At 53.4% G+C, this 21,202-nt stretch overlaps 9 protein-coding genes across 9 annotated transcripts; 4 read left to right on the forward strand and 5 right to left on the reverse strand.

Moving 5' to 3' along the window:
* The first annotated feature begins 689 nt into the window (after window positions 1–689).
* Window positions 690–2,715, forward strand: BKA58DRAFT_432423 (uncharacterized protein). Its single transcript, XM_046173129.1, has 2 exons — window positions 690–1,686; window positions 1,927–2,715. The coding sequence occupies exons 1-2, from the start codon at window positions 842–844 to the stop codon at window positions 2,627–2,629; spliced, it is 1,548 nt and encodes a 515-aa protein (XP_046020399.1). The 5' UTR covers window positions 690–841; the 3' UTR covers window positions 2,630–2,715.
* Window positions 2,716–4,171, reverse strand: BKA58DRAFT_393736 (hypoxanthine guanine phosphoribosyltransferase). Its single transcript, XM_046171117.1, has 4 exons — window positions 4,006–4,171; window positions 3,649–3,755; window positions 3,150–3,578; window positions 2,716–3,086 (listed from the first exon to the last, which is right to left on the reverse strand). The coding sequence occupies exons 1-4, from the start codon at window positions 4,036–4,038 to the stop codon at window positions 3,035–3,037; spliced, it is 621 nt and encodes a 206-aa protein (XP_046020400.1). The 5' UTR covers window positions 4,039–4,171; the 3' UTR covers window positions 2,716–3,034.
* Window positions 4,172–4,764: 593 nt separating this feature from the next.
* On the reverse strand, window positions 4,765–8,004 carry BKA58DRAFT_325006 (rab-GTPase-TBC domain-containing protein; the record flags this gene model as incomplete). Its single annotated transcript, XM_046167988.1, has 1 exon — window positions 4,765–8,004. The coding sequence occupies one exon, from the start codon at window positions 8,002–8,004 to the stop codon at window positions 4,765–4,767; it is 3,240 nt and encodes a 1,079-aa protein (XP_046020401.1).
* Window positions 8,005–9,077: 1,073 nt separating this feature from the next.
* On the reverse strand, window positions 9,078–10,138 carry BKA58DRAFT_55318 (ubiquitin-conjugating enzyme E2-16 kDa). The gene is made up of 2 exons (XM_046175523.1): window positions 9,699–10,138; window positions 9,078–9,639 (listed from the first exon to the last, which is right to left on the reverse strand). Exons 1-2 carry the CDS (start codon window positions 9,897–9,899, stop codon window positions 9,325–9,327), a joined length of 516 nt encoding a protein of 171 aa, XP_046020402.1. The 5' UTR covers window positions 9,900–10,138; the 3' UTR covers window positions 9,078–9,324.
* Window positions 10,139–11,417: 1,279 nt separating this feature from the next.
* On the forward strand, window positions 11,418–12,358 carry BKA58DRAFT_325167 (uncharacterized protein; the record flags this gene model as incomplete). The annotated part of the gene is made up of 2 exons (XM_046167996.1): window positions 11,418–12,241; window positions 12,325–12,358. 2 exons carry the CDS (start codon window positions 11,418–11,420, stop codon window positions 12,356–12,358), a joined length of 858 nt encoding a protein of 285 aa, XP_046020403.1.
* Window positions 12,359–13,092: 734 nt separating this feature from the next.
* On the forward strand, window positions 13,093–14,554 carry BKA58DRAFT_55277 (uncharacterized protein). Its single transcript, XM_046175520.1, has 2 exons — window positions 13,093–13,504; window positions 13,581–14,554. The coding sequence occupies exons 1-2, from the start codon at window positions 13,387–13,389 to the stop codon at window positions 14,330–14,332; spliced, it is 870 nt and encodes a 289-aa protein (XP_046020404.1). The 5' UTR covers window positions 13,093–13,386; the 3' UTR covers window positions 14,333–14,554.
* On the reverse strand, window positions 14,555–17,635 carry BKA58DRAFT_55299 (pectate lyase superfamily protein-domain-containing protein). The gene is made up of 5 exons (XM_046175522.1): window positions 17,302–17,635; window positions 17,066–17,251; window positions 16,743–17,016; window positions 15,838–16,687; window positions 14,555–15,778 (listed from the first exon to the last, which is right to left on the reverse strand). The coding sequence occupies exons 1-5, from the start codon at window positions 17,360–17,362 to the stop codon at window positions 14,777–14,779; spliced, it is 2,373 nt and encodes a 790-aa protein (XP_046020405.1). The 5' UTR covers window positions 17,363–17,635; the 3' UTR covers window positions 14,555–14,776.
* Window positions 17,636–19,356: 1,721 nt separating this feature from the next.
* On the reverse strand, window positions 19,357–20,216 carry BKA58DRAFT_55485 (HotDog domain-containing protein). The gene is made up of 2 exons (XM_046175524.1): window positions 19,669–20,216; window positions 19,357–19,618 (listed from the first exon to the last, which is right to left on the reverse strand). The coding sequence occupies exons 1-2, from the start codon at window positions 20,066–20,068 to the stop codon at window positions 19,437–19,439; spliced, it is 582 nt and encodes a 193-aa protein (XP_046020406.1). The 5' UTR covers window positions 20,069–20,216; the 3' UTR covers window positions 19,357–19,436.
* BKA58DRAFT_393748 (uncharacterized protein) lies at window positions 20,197–21,201 on the forward strand. The gene has a single exon (XM_046171118.1). It carries the CDS (start codon window positions 20,629–20,631, stop codon window positions 21,139–21,141), a length of 513 nt encoding a protein of 170 aa, XP_046020407.1. The 5' UTR covers window positions 20,197–20,628; the 3' UTR covers window positions 21,142–21,201.
* Window position 21,202: the final 1 nt, after the last annotated feature.

Genomic DNA, 21,202 nt, shown 5'->3' on the forward strand with positions numbered 1-21,202 from the left:
ATCGCGATGTGGGAGCGTGCTGCGGGAGCATCTGGAGGCCTTTGCGCACGACCAACCGAGAGCCAAGTGTCATCCAACGCTGAGGGGGCACATGGTCATGTTCGTCTATCTATGTTCCACTGCCCTCAGTACTCTGTAGAGCTCTAGGCACGCCAGCGCCCGCCGACAGTCGCTACACCAGTCTATGGCCTGCCGTCCGGGTTGGCTGCCATGGTAGGGCAATGGCATGCAGCTCACGGCGAGAACTGACCTCCATGTCGCCGTTGCATGTGCCCGTGACCCCTGTCGTCGGCCAGCTGCAGGTCGAGACACTGAAACGTTGCTCGACCATAATAACCCACCGCTAATATCACTACAACGCGAACTGTTTCTGCTGCGGGGTCAGCATATAATGCGCCTCATATGCCTATGCTCCTCCCGAGTGCCCGTGATGCGGCTGCGGATGCGGAAGGGCAGTGGCACAGACTAGAATATCGAACCTTCGCCAGAGTTGCCTCAAATGCTGCTGGGTAGCTGGAGCCAACTGACTCCCTTGCCCATGGTCAAACACTGCTAGTACGACTCGCGAGCATTGACGCCATCCTCGGCTTTCACGCATCGTGTAGGCCAGGGAAGGGTCCAGGGTCTGCAGGCAGCCTACACGCACAGACGTTCTTTGATAGACGTCAACCACCAACCTTCCATCGAGTCAGCCTCGACCGACTTTCCCCAGCCCAGCCGTCAACGTTAGCTTTACCCGACGCTACCACTTGCCGTCACCGCACCAGTCCATCACCGACCGCTCGGGTGGCGAGTCGCTATCCTATCGATAGGTTTGCCTTTGATCGGCAGAAAAAGCAGCATGACTACCGTCTTCATCGATGCGTTTCGACGCATGCATGTACATGAGAGAGACCAGGCACTCAAGGCTCTAACAGCAGAATTATCGCCATATGAGTGGAGAGCACTTCACGCCACGACAAGTAGTCGTACCTTCCAATTCGACGTCATCGGTAACCTACCCGTTGAGCTAGTGGCTCAGGTATTCTCGCATGTGGACGTTGCTGCTCCTTACCGCTTGCAAAGTGTCTCAAGACGATGGAATAATACCCTCAAGAGCCTACACGTCCTCAAAGCAAGCCTCAATCAGTGGTGCCAAGGTACTGTCGATTTCCAAGATGCCGATTACGCTTTATGTCAAAAGAAAGCCTGTAAGATAAATGCCTTTCGTACCGGCAAGCCGCGTAAGGTTTACAAGATAACCCCCAAGGACGAAATAAAGGACATGTATTTAGCAGGAAATAATCTCATCTGGCAAAACCCTTTTACTGCTGGACAGGAAGCTCCGGAGCAGCAATCGCGATCTGTTTGCGTGCTCGATCTAGCAACATGGGATCTTCGGTTTCTAGGTGGGGAAGGTCGTGAACGAATCATAGACATCTTCGTATCTGGTGAGATCGTGGCACTAACAACCTGGACAAACATCTGCTACGTTCACGAATTGCATGGCAAACGAGGTTGCAAAACGTTCAGAGTACCAAACGCCTTCTACTTCTCCAACGTTGCCTGCCGAGGGCGTACTGTCGCATGTGTCAGCGTCAACAAACATCGCGCAGCGGTGTATATCTGGGAGTATGATTCTCAGCGTGGAATATCTTTCGAAATCAAGAATGAGCCTGGTACCATGTTCTGGAAGACCGATGCCCTGTAAGTGGATCTATATGTATCGCTGAGCAAGGCTCGTATTGCTGGGCGCCTTTGCAACTCATTCAAGGAAAATCCCAAACACCCTAGAGCCTACGTTACCGCTAGGTAGCCTAGTTCGCAGGTTTCTAGCTTGATGTAGGCTGCAGACCTGTTTGGCTTCTTCCTTGCGTGAGGTGCATGAAGCCATCAACGCGCGAATCTTCAACCAATATTATGCACGCACAGCTAATATGGGTTTAGCTCACATCCAATAGCTCCTATCGTACAGCCTGCAACCAGGACGATCATCATATTCACTTCTTATATGCACAACACTGAAGTGCCTCCCCACCAACGGCACTTTGCGTTCAGCCGTTATACATACAGCGGGGAATGTCTTGGTACACACCACGCAAGCCTCCCCGGGATAAACCCCATCTCGTATTGGTATACTCCCAACACCTTCGTCCCAGTAGACTACGAGGAAAACATACTCTCGATACTCATGCGGGACGGCGACGGAGTAACAGATACCCGCAAGTCATCCTTCCTAGTGCGCTTTAATGAAAGGGAGATGGATATGAGTGTGTGGGAAGGCTCGCAGCTATATGGACACGTCGAATCCACTTATACTGGCGGTTCCATAGCCTGGTGGAACGACACTTGCTACGCCGCGCTATGGGATGGGAAAGCCGACAAGCGTGACATGATTGCGCTCATGGGTGCGAACGACGGCAGCGTCTACAGGCCCATCATATCGGAATCAACAGACACAGAGCTACCTGAGGACTGGGACAAGACGAATGTGCCCGTTGTGCTGAACGAGAATTACGTTATCAGAAACGCTCTGGATAGGTTCTACATACTCTGTTTTGACGATGACGACGAGAGCAAGTGGCCAAAGGCGAGCGGGCCGTTCTTTGATGTGGGAGAGCTTGAGTTTTTGAAAGGGACTGATACTTAGCTCAAGCGCCCACGCTACTAGGGGTGGCTAGAATCTGTGTCGTGTTCTGCAAAGGATATCTTAGGGCAGGCGAATACAACATCTTGAAGCCTGTCTAGTTATCATGAAATAGTAATACATATACTGCAAACTGCGACACAAATCCTAGTTACCAATCAGTCGACCATGACTGAAGACGGATTCAAAGTGTGATATAATAGACCCGTTGGGTTGGCACTGCCATGTATGCAAAGCCATTCGCTCATTCAATATCTATCTTGCTATCCAATCCCATTCAAACTCCTATATATCCCATCCGTCCGTTAAATGCTATCGATCGAATGCCGTAAATACCACGATACTTTTCTCGTCATCGTCGTCGTCTCCCTTATGTCCTTCCACGGACCCAGACACGAACACGACAGACTATTGCTTGCCCTCTTGCTCCCTCGACAGACGGTCGTGCTCGTCAATGTCACTAGAAAAGAACTGTTAGTCAAATCCCCCAGAAGAACAACGAGTAAGAGGAAAAGGAACATACGTAGCCTCCCAAGGATAACAAATCCAAACATCCCCCACCGTCCTCGCCGCACTATACCTCCCCTTGAGAATCTCCTGCGGCAACGCCCCCTTCTTCGGCTTATCCTTGTTATGCAGCACAAAGATACTGAAATTCGTCTTCTCGCCCTCACGTCCCAGTTTCTTCACTGCGGCTTCCACATCTTTCTCCAACTCCCTGACCGCGTATTCCAGCGTTGTGCGCGTGTCGTCTACTTCATCGACGATGAGGACGTTCTTGCCAATCAGATTGGCCATCTCGAGCGAAGATAGGTCGAGCCATTGTGTGCGGGTTACTTTTGTGCCGGGGGTCTCGATGTCCTTGTCGGTGGTTGTGGGGAGGGTTTCGTAGAGGGAGAGGCCGATGGCTTGGATGGGGATGTTGGGGCTGTTTGGCTTTTTGAGGAAGGATCTGTGAGACGGGTATGTTAGTTCATGTGTCTGGTATGTACGGTGCGTGTGGGGTTGGGGTTGTAAAATACCGGAGGATGCGCGCGGGGACGTAGCCACCGCCGCCGATGGCGATCATGAGGTTGGGCTTGAAGTCATTGAGGATTTGATCCGCGGCTTCTTGGCACAGCTTGTGCACCTGTGGGGACGAGGTTTGTTAGCCATGTCTCACGTGTTTTGTTTGCTGCTGGGCGTTACGCAAGGGTTCGAGGGTCGTAGTCGCATGGACAGGATACGGGATCGAGTCTCCAGGATCGCTCTCCATAATAGCTGTATGGCGCAATACCAGCCTCGCGTCGTATGTGTTGTGGTGACACAAAGGCAACTCACGCGCGTGCGTGCGCGGGGTGTCTGATCGCATGTGTAACATAGGATTCAAAAGAACGTACCTGATTGTATGTGACGTAAACCTTCTCGACCATTTTCGCGGTAGTATTCTGTAATATGTCTTCAAGTGTAAAGAGTGAAATCAAAGTAGAATGGCGGAGTGGAATTGTTTTTGCAAAAAAAGTCTGTCCGCCGCGGGAGAGTCAAGAAATGGTTACCTACTTAGGTAGGCAAGGCTAGAGCGGCGTACGCCGAAAATCTATGGTGGGGGATTAGTGCCCCGCAATCTGTTCCTGGGCCAATCAGGTGAAACGTGGTTGTGATTCACATGCGCGCTTTCGTTCGTGGACCCTTCTGCAGCAAGTCTTCATTCACAGCAAGCACCTGCAGCAAAGTGGAAGTGTTTCTAAACAGGACGAACAGGGTATATTGATTGACTGATGAGGGTCATAACATCGTAATCATTACCCAACAAAAAGCACGTCCATCCGATGCGATGCTTTGCTTCTGACAAGCGCTCCCATCTTCATCTTCATCGCCATCCCTTCTAGCTTTCTACAATCCCTCGCTCAAGTTGAAAAGCTTCTGCCCGCACAAAGGGTATATCGTGATTATTATACAAGAATGTAAAGCAAAGTAACCCAGAAAGACCACCTTCTCTTTTTTTGGTAAAACGCCGGATGATGAGGGAGATAAAACGCTGCAAACGTATATGTAAGTATGAGAAAAGCACGGCCGAGAGACGTTGGGCTCGTGCTGAACGTTCAGTTGGTTGAATGGTTGTTTGTTGATGGTGTGGGTGGGAGAGAAGTCTGGCTTCTTCACTTGATGCCCATTTGGCGGAACTTGCGGGATGCGCGACGGCGCAGGCGGTTCATGCCCATGGCCTTCCTGAGGCTGTCCCGATCGTCGTCTTCATCTTCTTCTTGTGGTATGGTGAGCATTCGTCGACCGTTTGTGGTTTTGACCGAAGTCTGGTGTGCCAGGATGTTCTGTTCACGCCAGAACATGCGCTTCTGGTCAATGACGTTTTGTGACAGGTTGCCGAACCCCTTCTTCACGAACGCCAGGTCGTGCAGGATGTTGGGGTCGAGGCAGCGTCTGGGCAGCGTCTGGACTGCCATGAAGATCTCGCCATCACCAGGACGGTACTTTTTGATTTCTGGTTCGCCCAGCTTGAAGATGGCAAGGGCGTAGCGGTACAGGGCACGGGGCCCTTCGTAGAGAAAGGAGTCCCAAACGCGAAGTACCGTCTCGATTGGCAGAACACCGACAAAGATGCTCATGAACCAGGAAGTGCATGAAAGAGCGACAGTGGGCTGGCGTTGGAACTTGGAGTTGGGATGAGCGTTGGAGCCGGCGCCGCTGTTGATGAGATCGGTGTCGTTGATTGATGCCCATACCTTTGGCAGGTAGTCCTTGATCAACATCATCAGGACATTGACCTCGGTGTTTGCCAAGCTGCGAGCGTGAGCACCAGGTAGATGGTTTTGCGTGATGATTGTAAGAAGGATAAAGACCTTCTCCTTGTCCTGCTTCAGGAACAAGAGAAGAAGGCCGGCAATGAAGTTGAGCGATTGGCAGTAACCAATATTAGGGTTGTTCAGGGCGAAGCAAGAGAGTACTTCGCGCAGGTCCTGAATCAACACCGGTTCGTCGTCGGACTCGCCGTCCAGGAGATCAGTCGCTGCTTCCGGGCGGAAATGGATGTTGTCGGGGAATGTCCTGTCGAGATCGCGCTCAATGGCATCTTTGTCATCTTTGTTGAGCTCATCACGGTTGACACGAGCTACCAGAGACTTGTACAGGCCGACATTTTCCTTTCGCGCAAGCACGTGTTGACCACCAGAATAGTACCACCACATCGCACCTCTCCACTCAGGAGGGTAGCCCTTGCGAGCATAGCGCTTGACCTTTTCGCACATTTCAGGGAACCTAGTAGGCTCATTCGTTGACAGACCTTGCTTAGCCATCAATGAAATCCATTTGCCTCTCCGGCGGGAGATGTGGTCTTCGTACTTGGAAGCCCATGCGTTGTACTCCTGCACGTTGATCTTATCGGAAGCCTTCTTGAATCCATAGCGATCTCTCTCGGTAGGGGCAGCCGTCTTTCGCAGGCCAGGTATTACGGTGGGGATCTGGTTGGGAGGTGCCAATGTAGGACCTCTCGGGGACTCGGGCTTGCTCTTGGCTGTCGTGAGCTGAGACATCATGCCAAGATCGAACAGTGCGCTCTTTCGGTCGAAGACACTCGTTGAAGCGCGACGAGGAATAGCCTCGTCTTCGTCCAGCTCGGGGAGCGGCTCAGACCTTTGCATGGGTGGAGACTGAGGTACATGGGAACTGGCAAGAGATTCACTGGAAAAAGTGCGAGGGACGCTTGGTCTCTTGCTATGTCGCTTGGAGTAAGCTTCGATGTTGGCCCAATCCTGGCGCGACATTCGCGATCGACTTGGGGGTAGTTGTGGAAGATTGGAAATATCACGACGGATATGGTCCAGCTGTGAGCGGCTACCCATGGATCTACTTGAGCGGTGGCCCTTGGCTTCCGTGGTTCTGAGGGCGAGAGCTTGCAATGTGACGGACACACGCCTCGGTGCTTCTTCACTTGTTCGTTTCACTGTACTCGATCGTTTCTTTCTGGACTGTTGCGTTGCAGCCTCGATTGTTCGTGGGGTGTATGCGGCCTGAAACGGGCTGACTTGTACCGAGGGTAGTAATTCGATACGCAGCGCCTTTCGCTCCGTCGGGTCGACATTGTATACCTCGTCCACATCCGAGCCGGAAGGAGGACGAATCGTCAATAGCTCCTTGGAATCCGCGTTACGTCCAAGTTTACTGTGCGTTGAGAGGCGTGTCCGATCATCCCATTGCTTGAGGCTTTCATTCGATTGAAAGGAGTCTAAGGAATCAAAATCGCGAGAGGGCGTTTGCGACAGCTCGGGGAGTTCCGCGTCAAGACCTACTGGCGAGGGGCTGTGCAGGTCTCGATCATCCTGCTCCATGATAGGACTACGATCCTCATCTTCTTCATCGTAGTAATATGAATCTAACACATCGCCAACGGCGTCTAGATTCTCATCTTCCTCGGCGATTTCTGAAGTCAGTATTGTTTCCGGGGAACCGTCGCGTTCCCGGAGGCGTTCTAAACGATCTCTCGATGGATCTCTGGAATAGACGCTGTTGTGTCGATCACTGGCGATGGAGCTCCGTGCGGTGACAATACTGCTTCTTTCCGTGCCACTAGTTTCGAGTACACTGGATGACGCATTCGTCCAACCGGATCTGAAACTGGCCCGTGGCTCCTCACCACGAAACGGTCGAGGTGGGGGAGGGTAATAGTCTGTGTGAGACCAGTTCGGAACACCTCTATTCGGCTTGTAGGTGCCGGATAGATTTGAGCGTTCGTTGCCTCGGTATTGGGCGTAGTCGGGGATCGAGGTCACGGATCTCAGAGGCGGTGTTGGATGGAAGTTTTGCTGCGAAGAGTTGGTCATGCCACGAGGTCTGAGAGGGGAGCTGGGTGAGCCGGTAAGGTCTTCGTTGGAAGAGTCCCATGATGGGCCGGTCGAATTGACGGGATTGCTGGCGAGTGGGTTGAAAATAGCGCGGAGATCAGGCGAGCGAGGGCCGCTGTCCTGGCGAGCCATGGCCGGAGCCATTACGGGGGACATTGGGGCAGATACCATTCCTGCTTGCACGCCGCCGGGAGGGGGAGGTACGGCGGCATGGCGAAGTAGGGAAGGAGCGCGATGGCGTTGGGAGAAGCCGGGGGAAGGCAGTGCCGCAAGCGGAAGAGTCGGACTGTCTGCAGGCGAGGGGCTGTAGGCGGGACGCTCGTAGGGTGGCGCGTCTGCTGTGTCCATCTGGAGCTCAGCTGGGTGCTTGGCCCGGTGCGCTCCAAATCCTCGTCTCGCTGCATACGGGAGCTGTGGCTGCGGCGATGTCGGCGGTGTGTATTCCGCCGTGGGTGAGCGGTAGGGGACGTATGGCTCGGAGCTCCTGTCAGCGTCGGCTGCTGGAGAGACGCCTGTAGCGACACGTAGGAGAGCGTCGCCCATTGCGTGGTGAAGGGGTGCGGGTGTGGGTGTGGGTGTCGTGGGCGTCGGCGGGACGGGCGCTCATTCGACCGGGGAACAGGACAGCTCGGAGGTTGAAATTCGCGGTAACATTCTCGGGTGCAGGCGGCAGGCGTGAGGATTATCGCGAATCGGCGTGGGTTGGTGGAGGCCTGCTCTGGGGGCGCGGCGGCGGGTCGACGTGGGCGAGCTTCAGAGCTCTTGTGGTGAATGGGCAAAGCTAAAGAATGAGGGCATGCGAAGGATAAGGAACGTGACGTGCGGCACTGGCGCGGTGCAATCAGACGGTGGTGAGGGATGGGTGCCTGCAACGTGTAGCAGGAAAGTCTCCTTCAGCTCCCGCGCCTGGATCCGTCCGTTCACTGAGTCGCTGCCAAGACGCGGCGCTTCCCTCATCCCCGATTCCTGTAGGCTGGGAGGTCGCGGGCCGGTAGGAGCTTGGTGGACCTCAGCGGGCGTGTCAGAGGAGTTCGTTACTCTGACATGCAACGGCACAAATTAGGAGTGTTGCATAAGCGCTGCAACAAGTACCGACCGCCCGCCGCCTCGAGCAGGTATTCGCGAAATTGACGCGCTCCCGGCCAATGAGCGCCGCCGGGGATGTTTAGCCCGGGTGCAATAATCACGAAGCAATACACCGTCGACGACCTTATCTAGTCTGTACTGTGCCCTGGCGACAAGTCCTCGCACCCATCACACTCGTCGCGCGCTGCACGCCGGCTCTCTCGGATTACATGAATGCACTATTTGCTTTGCTGGAACACTTGCGAGGCGCGTGCCACACGCTTTGTTGCGTCTGACTCGCTAGCTTGGCCCTGCACTCACTGCCAGCACTGCGCTCGAGCTTCACTCGCATAGAGAATAAACTTGGACAGCTGACGGCCTAGCACGCAGCAATCTCAGTTAGGAAGTGCACTAGGCGTCGAAGCCTCTTGCGGGCTTCGAGAAGGAAATTTCCAGGCTCCCCCTTGTCCTGCCCTGCGGCTCGCTTCTACAGCACTGGCACAGACGGCTATGGGAGATTGGGACATGACGACATGTTGCGGTTGCACTCATCTTATTTGGCGAGCCCGAGTAAGTCTACCCTGCATAATCGCCCGATGCCTACCTAAGCTGCGGATGCATCGCGATCTGCAAAACATTGGATGCTTCTTCGCCCACACCGGTCAAGACGTGTTCCGTCCGCATGCAAATTTCGCCGAACGCCAAAGATGCAATATGTATCCGACGAGCCCTGTGCGACTGACTGCCTACTCTAAACGATGCCCATATCCGCCTGGCCGGTAGAGGACCCGTGACCCCTCACTTGGCATAGCGCTTGACCCAGTCCTTTGCGTTCTTCTCAAACTCCTTGCGGTTCTCCCGGTACTCGTTGGCGATGGACGGCTCGATGGCGTCGTCTGGGTTGGGCTCGATGAGCAGCGTCTGGATGAGGCGGAGGACTGACACCACCTTGTTTGGCGGCTTCCACTCGTCAGCGCGCAGCAGACCCAGGCACATGGACCCTTTGTCGTCGTTGCTGACGTTGGGGTGGTAGATCTTGGTTCGGAAGCTGACGACGGGTGGCTTGAAGGGGTATTCGGTCGGGAAGGTAATCTCGAGCTTGAAGTGGCCGCCCTGCAGGCTGTTAGCAAGCGCTACCCACGGCGCACGGAGGACGCATGGATCAAACCTACAGCGTACGCCGACTGGGCTGGCCCGTCCATCAACACTTCCCACTTGGTCATGTTCTGCTCGTCGAAGTTGATCTTCATACCCGGCGGTGTGTCAGCCATGCACTCGCCGTACTCCTGTGGCCCTGTTAGTATGGTTACTTCTGCGCCCGTCTCGATGTAGTGGCTCACCTTCATGATACGCTTCTTTGCTCCGGTGCTCATATTCACGGTTGGTTGAGTGAGTTGTTCGTAGGTTAGGCTGTGTCTCGTGCTAGAGACTCTGGTACTACACCGGGGTAGGCGGTGTAGTCAAGTAGCCAGGTAGAAACTGGTGCACAGATAAAGGAAGCACAGAGAGTAAGGATAGACTGCAACACAGTAACTGCGCTCGTGGGTAGGCGGATGCAGTGCAGTGGCAGGTGATTGACGTGAAAAGAGGGTTGTAGATGTGGGGAAAGTTGCCTATGGATGACGAGGGACCTCGATTCCTTAGTCAAAGCTCCGCACGCGGCCCGGTAGACGATCGCCTGCACACGTTCTGGTAGCAGGATCACGCTAGCATTCACACGTTGCGAGTTCCATCTCTGTCTCTTCTGTCTGCAACATGTTGTAGACTCCACTTGACGTGCGAACAAGGTGACGACGTCATACTATCACCAAGAAACACTCGTCTCGGTTCTGGTGCCTCATTCGCGAGTGCCGAACATCAAGGTGCACCCCCGTCCGTATATCTTATCAAGCCGCCCTGGTCCATACCGCACGTATATCTCCGAGACTGCACATCCTCGCGATCCGTCTAGAACACGTGGTTTTGACCGCTTAACAAGCTATCGTGTTTCAGCTTGGGCCTGACAGCAACGACAGCTTACGACGGGCACGCAGGCAGGCATTCACGCATTTGCGCCCTCCATCATAGCGCATAAGCGCTGCATTATACTTCGGAGCTCCGAACTTACTTCTAGGTTCTGTCTCCGTCGGAGGACGTCTTCCTAGACTTATGCGCTATGTAGGGCTGCAAGAATGGAGATTGGGCTCATTACAGACGCACACTCACTATTGCTGTGAGTCACAGACTGCCCAACGCCCAGATCACGTTACATCGCGACAGAGACGCGACGCGCACACCTGACGGCCCGATCAAAACGGCTGGACATGCAAACATCACTTCCCTGCCCATGCTAACTTTTCTCTGCGCTCCATATTGACGTCGCTAGGTCCAACGTCATACCGCTTGCCGTTGATGCTCGCTTATCGTCACTCCTCAGAGCCAGAAATCCATCATCTTCCATGTTTGGGAAAGCCTCGAATGAGCACTCACAACAATCAATGATGGCGCCTCGCAGCCTGATATCTACTGCATCTCGTCATGCAGCAATTGGCGAATAGCGACAACACTCTGCGTGACACAGCCCAGCGTGCCAGCGCTAGTTGTCCCAGGCGACAGGGGCGGCGACTTGGCATCGCCAGTATTTAACAGGCCGCAACCCCACAATCTTCAGCCTTTACGCCTCACGACAAGCTTGAGTTCGACAACCAAAGCGTGCTTTATCTTCACCACCAGTGTTGGTAGACTCGCTTAAGCTCTTCGGATCTTCAACGACTTTTCTCTCCCGAAAGGTTTGCGAAATCTGAGAGTTTCCGGAGCTCCCATCTCTCTTACTTGAACGCTGCGTCACTAACCTGTCCACTCTTTACGAGAAACTTCGTCGCTCGCTACTTCGATTTCGCTCTTCGGTCAACATGTTCGGCAAACGCTCTTTTGCTAGCTCGAAGGAGAAAGACCGCTCAGGCAAGATTACCAAACAGCCGAAGAGATCGTTCCGCGATGCGTCCAAGCAGAAGGTGATGGTCGAGAAGCTGGATGCGCGCAAGGACAGTCCAATGATGGACGGTGGGTCACCATCACTCACCTCTGCCATTGTGACAGTGATCGTTGGTTCCGACCAGCGACTGTTCGCTGCGCACGAAGACGTCCTCTGTCATTCCCCGTACTTTGCTGAACTGCTGCGGGGCCAGTTCTTCGAATCCGCTAACCGCCGCATCGATCTGCCCACGGAGGAACCTGAGATCTTCAGCTGCATCCTTGAGTACCTGTACAAGGGTGACTATTACCCGCGCCTCGTCCATGACAAGCGCCGCCAAACCTGGATGCTCGAAGGTGCAGTTGCCTCACCCGACCCAAACAAAACCGGCGACCGCGCAGCCGCCGTCGAGCCAACCTTTTTCCACTCCGGCGTAGGAGACGTCATTCTGCGCGACACAGCCGTGTACTGCGCAGCCGATAGCTACGGCCTCGAAGAGCTCAAGAAGCTCTCTCTGCGCAAGCAGGGCCTGCAGAGCGGGATCGAGGTCGGAACCATCTTGCGCAGCGCACGCTACGCGTATGAGAACACGCCAGACAGCGACTCGCGGCTGCGCGCTCATTACCTCGCTCTGATTATCCGTAGTCGGAAAACTTTCAAGCGTAGTGGCACCATGCAGATGGAGATGGAGATGGGGGGAAAACTGTTCTTTGACCTGTTCGTGGCTATGTGCAATCATGTCGATGATCTTGTGGACGCGAGGTACGCCTTGCGCATCTTTTCTGTTCAAACCCCTCATAATTGTTGTCCTCTGTGATGTAATCTTCGTGCTGACAATCTCGCAGCGCCAGCGCCCGCGGCACTCCCAGGACCATCTAAAGACCCCTGATTCGCACACCCACTTGCCCGTCACCGTAACACCCGCAAACAAACACACACTCGCATACAACACCGGAGTACACACCAAGTTGCCAAAACATACTCCGCTCGCACACCCCAAATTGCCGACCCGCGACAAAACGTGAAAACAACCACAAAAACACGGAGTACTACCCATTCTCCCTGCTTTCCCTCGGCGTACCGTTGTATCATCCCAACTCATCTTTATCTCATCTTGCTCGCTCTCTTTAACTAGTGGAGTTTGCTCACCCCCATCACGTCCCCCCTTTGGCCCTTAATTCCAACGAACAAACAACATCAACGAACCTATTTCCCCCTTCTCCGCGTGCGGAGAGGGAGTACTCAACGACGACGAAACTGCGTTTCCTTTGTTTTGTGCTTTTGGGAATCAAGGCTTGTTGTACGAACATCATCAAAGGGAATAAAGAAGGGGACATTCATTTTTAGGACGCATTGGTGCTGCGTGGATTAGGAAGACATCGTGCTGGAGGACACCGCTCTCTGGTGGAGACGTGTCCGATGCGGTGACTGATTGGTCCGGACCGCTTGGAATGGAAGACTTACTGTGGAGGATCTGGAGCGGTGGTGGTAATGAGAAATTAACTTTGCCGCCACTATATTTTGTCCTGATGTTGACGTGATGTGATGTTTGATATCTACTCATCTCCTTCGCCTTCACAACTACGCAGATGCTACTTTGGTTTCATATGATATAGATTCTGAAGTATTGGTTTACTCTCTTTTCCCGTATAAGGTGCTCTATCTTTGGACCGGTACTAGAGTAAACATCGCAACGCCATCCGCTCAAGGTCGCTGTTTCCCCACGTGGCGGGCCCTGCATACACCATCCCGCTGCTGCCCCACCGAGGGGTAGTTAGGTAGCTCTTGCGGTTGGAAGCTATACAACACAACATAACACAGCTTCAGCATTCTCCACAAACACACCAAATCTCGATTCTCTCTCCCCACAGCAGAAGCCGTCGAGGAAGCCGAAAAATACAATCAACATGGCAGACGTAAACCTCAAAGAAGTCCACGACTTCATGATCATCATCGCCAAACAAGCCGGCTCGCGCATAACCTCCGCAACACCAACAACACAAGCCTCAGGCTCAAAGAAGAACTGTACGTAGCACTCGTCATGCCAAAACCCAATCCAATCCACAAACAAACCTGCCATGCTAACCCTTCTCTCCACCAGCCGTCGATCTAGTAACCGAAACCGACCGCGCAGTCGAAACCCTAATCTCCACCTCCCTCTCCACAAAATACCCCTCCTACGCCTTCATGGGGGAAGAAACCTACAAGCCAGGCGACACGCTCTCCGCCACTCCCACATTCATATGCGACCCCATCGACGGAACCACAAACTTCGTTCACCGCTACCCCTACGTCAGCATCTCGTTAGGACTCGCCATAAACCGGGAGCCTGTTGTAGGCATTGTGTATAATCCTTTCACTTCAACGCTGTATTCGGCGATAAAGGGCCAAGGCGCGTTTCTGAACGAGAGTACAAGATTGCCGCTAGCCGAGCCGACGAAGTTGGACGGGTTGAGTAGTTGTCTTGTCGCCGTGGAGTGGGGGAGTGATAGGAGTGGGAATGATTTTAAAGTCAAGTCTGAAACGTTTAAGAAGCTCGCTGCTACGAAAGAGAATGGTGGGGGTATGGTGCATGGATTGCGGTCGTTTGGTTCTGCGGCCCTAAATCTTTGTGGCGTGGCGAGTGGTGGGCTGGATGTTTACTGGGAGGCCGGATGTTGGGCGTGGGATGTTTGTGCCGGATGGGTTATTCTGAAGGAGGCGGGTGGTATTATGGTGGATGCGAATCCGGGGAATTGGGATCCCAAGGTGGAGGGTCAGAGGTATATGGCGGTTAGAGGGGGCGAGGGGCAGAAGGAGATTGTGGAGGAGTTTTGGGGGTTGGTGGAGGGGGCTTTTGAGGTTGGTACGTGAAGAATTAGATTTTGAGGTCATGTAGATTTCTGTGGTTTCTAATGCTTCTAACAAATTTATGACTCTGTTTTGAAGAGGGTCGGAGGTTCATGAACAGACGGTGTTACCAGGAATATCTATGTTCGAGGTAACATGCCCATTCGCAGAATGAAGACCACTTAGTATGGAAAGCAATACTCATAGTTTGCGGCTTAGCGATAGGAAGAGCAAGTGCATCTTGATCCTTTGCATTCAATAAGAGAATATACTACACCAGCAGTATATAACCCAAGACTCCATCTCATCCATCAGGACAGGAAGATAGCGACCGTAGCCAACCAACCAACCAACCCATCCCAATCCCAAGAACACCAAACACCGCCCACCATCCCATATATACAGTCCAGTCCACCAGATCCTCTTCCACTCAACTCCCAAACTCCCTATCAACCCTCCTCATCAACCCTAAACTCGGTATCCAAGCCACCCAATAGTATTCGAATAAACACTCAAGTTATCCCTCCAGCTCGCCTTATCGACCCCATCGACCGTAACCATCCACTCGCTCCCCACTTCACTCAGCGCAAAAGCCTGCACACTTGAGTCACCCTCAATGCTAAGGATGCGGTTCTGGCAAATACGCGCTCCACCGCTCGCATCCGCGCTCGAACAGCTAGTGCTGTAGTTGCGGAAGAAAGAATACAGTCCACCACCATAGATAAGCACGTTCTTTGAGTTCAAGACGCGAAGCCCGTAGGCTGAGGCGCCGGACGGGTACACGGGGTCTGAGTAGGCGGCGGATGTGCCGTAGGGTTGGTTGGAAGCGTCAGGCGTGGGCATGTAGTAAGGGGTTTCGGTTTGGATGAAGCCAGCGAAGATGTTGGAGGCGGAGTTGAACTGGTACTGGTAGTTTGCATGGTGCTCGACGCCGTTGGCCCAGAGCCACACGTTGGAAGCTTCGACGTGGAGTCCACGGCCGGTCAAGATGGTGATTTGCGTTGACCGCGCATCGTCCATGTCGTGGTCCGCGGTCCAGAACCAGTTGTTCTCGAAGTAGGCGCCGTTGGCTCCCTTGGTTACGTGCACGTTCGTGTGGGCGGCCATGCATTCGGCTTTGACGGAGCCGACGGTGGACGGGCACTGTGCGACTTGGAGATTTGTGCCTTTGGCGCCGCCGATGCGGGTGTGGACGTCCCAGAGGCCGGAGCCGCGCTCGGTGTTGAGGTTGTATTGGATTACGATGGCTCCTGGGGTGGCGCCTTGGGTTTGGACGATCATGTCGGACCATTCGACGCGGCCGCTCTCGCCGGGTTTGCCGATCTGCATGATGGGGACGGGGGAGTTTTTGTTGGAGAAGACGGAGCCCGAGCCCATGATTGAGGGGAAGGTCTCGCCGACCATGCGGGAGCCGGGAGGGACGTAGATTGTGTTGGTCACCCTGTAGACACCGTGTTCGAAGAAGAGAACCTGTGAGGATATGATTAGCATTGGATTGTGAGATGGTGTGAGATTGAAAGGGGACGTACCTTGTTTGAAGAAGCAGCCCTGTTGATGGCGTTCTGAACAGCCTGAGTGTCGTCGGTACGACCATCACCTGTAGCTCCACTGCCGCGGGCACTGATGAAGTCGCCAGAGCTGAGGTTCTCGTACTGTGGCTTCGACTTGGCGTAGTACTTGTTGCCATCCAAAAGGCCTCCTGGACGAGCAACAGGAGTGAAGGTTCCCTGGAACTTCTCCGGACCGTTCGCGTTGGGAGCATACTTATTGCCCTGACCCCAAGCCTGGATAGTGAATGTACCACCCTGAAGGACGGTAGCTCCGTTTCCTACGACGGCGTTGGGTACGTTGTTGAGCTTGATGTTCTCGAGCATAAGCTGTCCGGCACCAGTAGGGACGCTGTTTCGCGTCCAGGCCATGTCGACAAACTTCTGGCAGTTGGTGATCTCAGAGTCGATAATGACGACAGAGCCAACCTCAAGCTTGTTAGCCGAGCCACCGTTGCTCATGGAGAAAGCTGTGCCGCAGTCACTGATGGTAAGTCCAGCATACAACCAGCCCCAGTCCCAGATCTGTGAGATACCAGTAACGGCCTTGGAGATCTTGACGTTGCGCATGGTGAACTGCTGGTTTCCGATGTTCATGCCGTACAAGCCACCCGAGATGTCGAGGTCAGCCATGTGGCCACCAGATCCGTTCTCGACGAAGATACCGGCGTGAACTGAGTTTGAAGCCTGTGTCATGCGGATCTTGACATTCTGGATGGTCGTAGCTTGCGAAGCGGGCCAGTGGATACCCTGGAAGCCGCTGGTTGGTGCAACAGCAGTGCCATCAATGATCAAGTTGCGGATTTGCCTCAGGAAGATGTTGGTCGATGTCCTACAATAGGAAATTAGCGTCTATATCCATGAAGTCTGCACATCGGAGTTCTTACCAGCCGGGTGCACCGTTGTTTTGGTAAGGACTGGCATCAATGAGAGCGATAGCCTGGAGAGTAGGAGCAGCCTTCAAGACGGGAAGACCTCGGGGGTTGCCGATAAGCTGTGTCATGTAGTAGAAGATAATGGGCTTGCCAATGAGGTACGTGCCGGAGGGGATGTAGACGACGGCCGGGGAATCAGTGGCTGAGTCGCACACGCCGGGACCGCAACGGTTGCCGTCGGCAATGGCACGGTTGATTGCGTCGGAATCATCGGTAACACCATCGCCTATGAGGATGTTAGACTTGTACTGAAACGCAAAAAGCAAGTAGCTCACCCTTCGCTCCGTATTCCTTGACATTGCGGAAGACCTTGTAGGCGCCGTTGGCATTGAAGGCGGCCCTTCCGTTACCAGAGAGGTCATTCAGCCAGTAGCCATCCGTGATAGCAGCAACCCCCTGGATGCTGCTGATGTTGGAGGTAGGCTCAATATCATTCACTACTATCTGTCTGGGGAAGCGTGCTATAAAGTATCAGTAACGGAAGTATTCAGGCGGAACGGTCTTTGCTCACCGATAGCAGCACCCTGGATGCCGACTGCGCTGAGGCAGGCGAGCAAGAAGGACAAATGCATAGCCGCAAGTATATGCCAATAGATAACGGTATGTTCAGTGAGAACACAATGAGGAGGAGTACAAAGGAGTGTAGACTGTAGTAGCGAAGAGAAGTCTCAGAGGGAGATGATGATGCCTATTTAATCTCTCCGTTTGTTCACTGCTACACGTCGTGGTAGTGCGTGATAGGAGAAGAACCATACACCCACGCGATCATTTGGAGATCTGCCCCCCGTGAAGCCTGCCGACTGGCTAGCTAGCGACATCCGGTGATGAGATACTCACCGTCTACCACTTAGGAGGTCATAAGGCCTTGTCGAAGACTAACTCACTAGGCGGCTACCCCCGTTGCCGTTTGAAGGGTTACATAGCTTACTTCGGTCCCGGCTTCGAGATGTCTTAGCTTGAGTAACATGGTCTGGGGGAAAGGGAGGGTGTAAGTACGCGCCCTTCCTTTTCAAGCCAAATCTCCGAAGGGTATTTTGTGTGGTTTGGTAAGTTGAACAGTCTGTTCTATCCTCGTGAGCAGTGTGATCTACTTTACTTCTAGAAGTTGCAGTGGCTATCTAAACATGAATAGCTGCGGATGACGATGATGATCCAACGTGCTGCCCAACACATGCTGTGGGTGAGCTACAAGCAAAAGTTGTGAGAAGACTCAGGGGATGTGCAACTAACCTCGATGCAGCGTTGGTCACCGGGACGGCCCTACGCATATTATTTCCGTGAAGCGCTGTCCAGTGACTGAGCAAACACCGACCAAACCTTGGAAGCATGTGACGGACGCTAGTGCCAAGACCAGAGCGTTGAAGCCGGCAATTGGCTCCGCGGTGATGAATCTTAGAGACCCCAGATTTGCGCCGTCAACAGTAGTTCGCCACGAAGCCTAAATGTGGGGTAGTCTTAGGTAGAAATGCCATGCGTCGCACTGCATGAGTCTGCCCTATGATCTTGCCCTGCAGCATGAGCCTCAAGCGCGCGTGCTCATGTGTTAGTCTCTTAAACGTCAGAGCACTCACTACACACCCATAGTCGTGATGCGGTGAATGCAGGGAGTCTTGTGAGGCTTCCGCGGGACAAGCAACGTGAAGGCGAGTCCGACACTTTTCTTTTGACCTGCCTGATTGGAACAGACTTGTTTTGAAACGGCGCCAGTCAAAGATCGCAAATGACGGCGGCGAAGTCAGGCGCGTGAACGTTGGCCACGGAGTGTAGTGTCGTTTGCAGACTCGGGCATGCCTAGGTCTGGGCATCGTGGAACTGTTGCTGGTTAGAGGTCGGCCGAACGCCATGTTTGGAGACAATTCCCTAGGTGTATGCTTTGAGATTGCAACATAGCAAGCGCCTCATCGGATACCCCAGATGCACAGGAGCCGGGCCTAGGCGGCGGTCATGCACAGGGTAGATCATGTGGGTCAGGGTTGATAGATTAAAAGAATCTGGCTATGACCAGTCATGTGCCTAGACTCGACTTACACTTTCGGGCTATCTGCCACTAAGAGCAGGCGCCGACCCAGTAGCTTCGCACATGGCAAAATTTGAGCATGAAGTCGATAAAAAAGTAAATAGAATGTGCAGTACAGGAGGTCAAGCGAATGTACGCTTATAATTTCGGTCAAAGTCGGACAGTCCGTCCGTGGTGGAGCAGGTGAATAGCGCAAGCGATTCTTTACACGCCTGCCTAAGAGGGTATCTTGAACGAAACCATGAGAGTCGTAGTCTGGAATCGTAGTGTACCAGCATTCAACATTGCAAAAAGGGGTTGAAATGTGCGTTGACATACGTAACAGCTCCCTGTCTCTCAGACTTCGCGCAGGGTCGCGCGACATGCAGTTGTGTTGCGCGATGCCGTGCGACCCAAATCCCCACAAGCAGCGAATATGACAAATGGCCACGCGAGCGGTGCGACTTTGTAGATCAGAAAGTGTATTCATGTACAAACGTAGTACGCGCTGTGGTGGTCCATGTACTGTCAAAGTTGGTATCTGAATGCCCAGACATTTTGACGGGTGCCTCTAATATATTCCGTGGCACGTAGTAGTACTGTGGGGTCACTGCTTATTCCCATGCAAAGCGCATGATCATTCAGAGGTATCATAGCTTGGTTGAAAGTCTGATGAACATGCCCTCGCCGATGGTGTATATCGTACCGTTGCCGTCTTCGAGAGTCGCTCGAGCGTATAGTTTGCGGCCGCCGTCTTCTATTCGTTCGATCTTGGCTGTGCAGAGAAGTGCCTGCAGGGTTGGCGCTGGCTTCTTGTAGGTAGTGTTTAGATCTGCTTGTGCTCAGCTGGTGTTTCGGTGTTGATGCATGGTATGGACGAACAGGCAGTAACGTAGCTTGCGACTGGTGCGCGGCGACCATCCTCACTCGACCTTTGCGCTTTTTTCTCCATGACCGTCCCGATCAAGACGCCGGACATCTCGTCAAGCAACGTTGCTTGGAAGCCACCGTGTGCGATCCGTGGGTAGCCTTGTAGCCCATCGCCTAGCTCCACAATGGTTTTGATCTCTTTGTACGCGATGTCGCCTGTTTCCTCATTTTTCGGACAAAACGTAAGAAGAGTTTTTATTGTGCGATCAGTGCCAAGCGTTCCTGCGAAGAAGGAGTCTTCCCCTGATGGCTTTACTGATCGCGAGCTGGTCTCCATTGGCGTCCAGTTGGGGTCGTTAATCAAAGCAGCGGCCCAGGGAACAGACGACAGGTGGGAAATCTTGGCGTCCATGATGGTGTATTGATAGTCTTTGCAGTGTGAATTGCGTGTGCTGCCTTCGCGTTCATTGAGGACATGATTGCGGAGCTTGCGAGACTCTGGGGTAGCAAAGATGCCGAGGTGTAACGGTAGGACGGGTTGTGGGGAGCTTGGAGCTCCGCCGCTCAGTAAGCCATCAGCACAACCTCATTCGTTCATGACCACGACAGGCGTCAACGCTTCAAAAACTTAACTCCAAGGTCTGTGATTAATGGGTCCTAAACAGACTTCGAATCGAACAACAATTTGAAGAACTCCAAAACGCGCAGAAGCATTACGATCATCTTCATGTGACAACGCGCCTCACAATGCAAGACGTCATGCCCACGCGCTAGACACTCCATCAAGTGTTCCCATCACCAAAGTACGCCTATCTCTCAATGATGTAGCTGCGTAGCTGCCGAGGTACAGGTAAGGTCTAGATGTCATAACCAGCCTCTTTCCCCAGATTTCATACTCCGCGGTCAAACATCATCGTGATTCCATACCATACATCATACATTTTATCCAAAAGAAAAGCGGTCTCAGCAATAATGGTCGACACATCCCACTCCTCGTCCGTCCGCGGCACCCTGTCCAACCCGAAGACCAAAGAAGCCATGAACTCCGATAAACCCACTCCCCGTCTCGGCGACCACGTTAGTCTAAAGCCTGAAAACGATGATAAAAAAACCTTCCCTTCAAACGACGCACCTTCCTCCTCATCTTCATCCTCCTCATCCTCTTCATCCTCTACCCCACCATCGTCAGAGACCTCTTCCATCGGCGCACCCACACCCTCAACCCCCTACGTCAAATCTGGCACGTCAGCCGGCGGCGCTGATAAGAAGGCTGTTGGCAACGGCGGAGGTAGAAAGAAAGAGGATGGAAAGGAGGAGTTACCGCATAGCAAGAAAGTACGAGGGACGCTTGCGAATGATGATGGTAACAAGGTGAACAAGACCCAACTGGGTGATCCGGCGAGTTTGAAGGCGGAGACGAGCGATACAAAGGATATGGGGAGGCAGACGGAGAGGGAAGGACGGGATAAGAGTAGTAAGTTGTAGGATCTGTAGGATTTGTGTCGGTGAGTGAGAGAGAGTGGATGAGAGGGGGGATTGGCAATGT

This window comes from Alternaria rosae (genome assembly GCF_020736505.1).
Source record: "Alternaria rosae strain MPI-PUGE-AT-0040 chromosome Unknown BKA58scaffold_12, whole genome shotgun sequence".
Classification (NCBI taxonomy): domain Eukaryota; kingdom Fungi; phylum Ascomycota; class Dothideomycetes; order Pleosporales; family Pleosporaceae; genus Alternaria; species Alternaria rosae.

What these genes read in the sequence shown, in the direction of transcription:
- BKA58DRAFT_55277 (XM_046175520.1), top strand. Translation starts at nt 13,387, where the DNA reads ATGGCAGACGTAAACCTCAAAGAAGTCCACGACTTCATGATCATCATC. An exon ending in CTCAGGCTCAAAGAAGAACT is followed by an intron (nt 13,505 to 13,580) that starts GTACGTAGCACT and finishes TCTCTCCACCAG; the next exon opens with CCGTCGATCTAGTAACCGAA.
- BKA58DRAFT_55485 (XM_046175524.1), bottom strand. Translation starts at nt 20,068, where the DNA reads ATGGACGCCAAGATTTCCCACCTGTCGTCTGTTCCCTGGGCCGCTGCT. An exon ending in CGCAAGCTACGTTACTGCCT is followed by an intron (nt 19,619 to 19,668) that starts GTTCGTCCATAC and finishes GAGCACAAGCAG; the next exon opens with ATCTAAACACTACCTACAAG.
- BKA58DRAFT_393736 (XM_046171117.1), bottom strand. Translation starts at nt 4,038, where the DNA reads ATGGTCGAGAAGGTTTACGTCACATACAATCAG. An exon ending in TTTACGTCACATACAATCAG is followed by an intron (nt 3,756 to 4,005) that starts GTACGTTCTTTT and finishes TCGTCCCCACAG; the next exon opens with GTGCACAAGCTGTGCCAAGA. An exon ending in TGTTATCCTTGGGAGGCTAC is followed by an intron (nt 3,087 to 3,149) that starts GTATGTTCCTTT and finishes GTTCTTTTCTAG; the next exon opens with TGACATTGACGAGCACGACC.
- BKA58DRAFT_55318 (XM_046175523.1), bottom strand. Translation starts at nt 9,899, where the DNA reads ATGAGCACCGGAGCAAAGAAGCGTATCATGAAGGTGAGCCACTACATC. An exon ending in CAGCCCAGTCGGCGTACGCT is followed by an intron (nt 9,640 to 9,698) that starts GTAGGTTTGATC and finishes AACAGCCTGCAG; the next exon opens with GGCGGCCACTTCAAGCTCGA.
- BKA58DRAFT_55299 (XM_046175522.1), bottom strand. Translation starts at nt 17,362, where the DNA reads ATGCATTTGTCCTTCTTGCTCGCCTGCCTCAGCGCAGTCGGCATCCAG. An exon ending in CAAGGAATACGGAGCGAAGG is followed by an intron (nt 17,017 to 17,065) that starts GTGAGCTACTTG and finishes ACATCCTCATAG; the next exon opens with GCGATGGTGTTACCGATGAT. An exon ending in GGGCTGCTTCTTCAAACAAG is followed by an intron (nt 15,779 to 15,837) that starts GTACGTCCCCTT and finishes ATATCCTCACAG; the next exon opens with GTTCTCTTCTTCGAACACGG.
- BKA58DRAFT_393748 (XM_046171118.1), top strand. Translation starts at nt 20,629, where the DNA reads ATGGTCGACACATCCCACTCCTCGTCCGTCCGCGGCACCCTGTCCAAC.
- BKA58DRAFT_432423 (XM_046173129.1), top strand. Translation starts at nt 842, where the DNA reads ATGACTACCGTCTTCATCGATGCGTTTCGACGCATGCATGTACATGAG. An exon ending in TTCTGGAAGACCGATGCCCT is followed by an intron (nt 1,687 to 1,926) that starts GTAAGTGGATCT and finishes ATATGGGTTTAG; the next exon opens with CTCACATCCAATAGCTCCTA.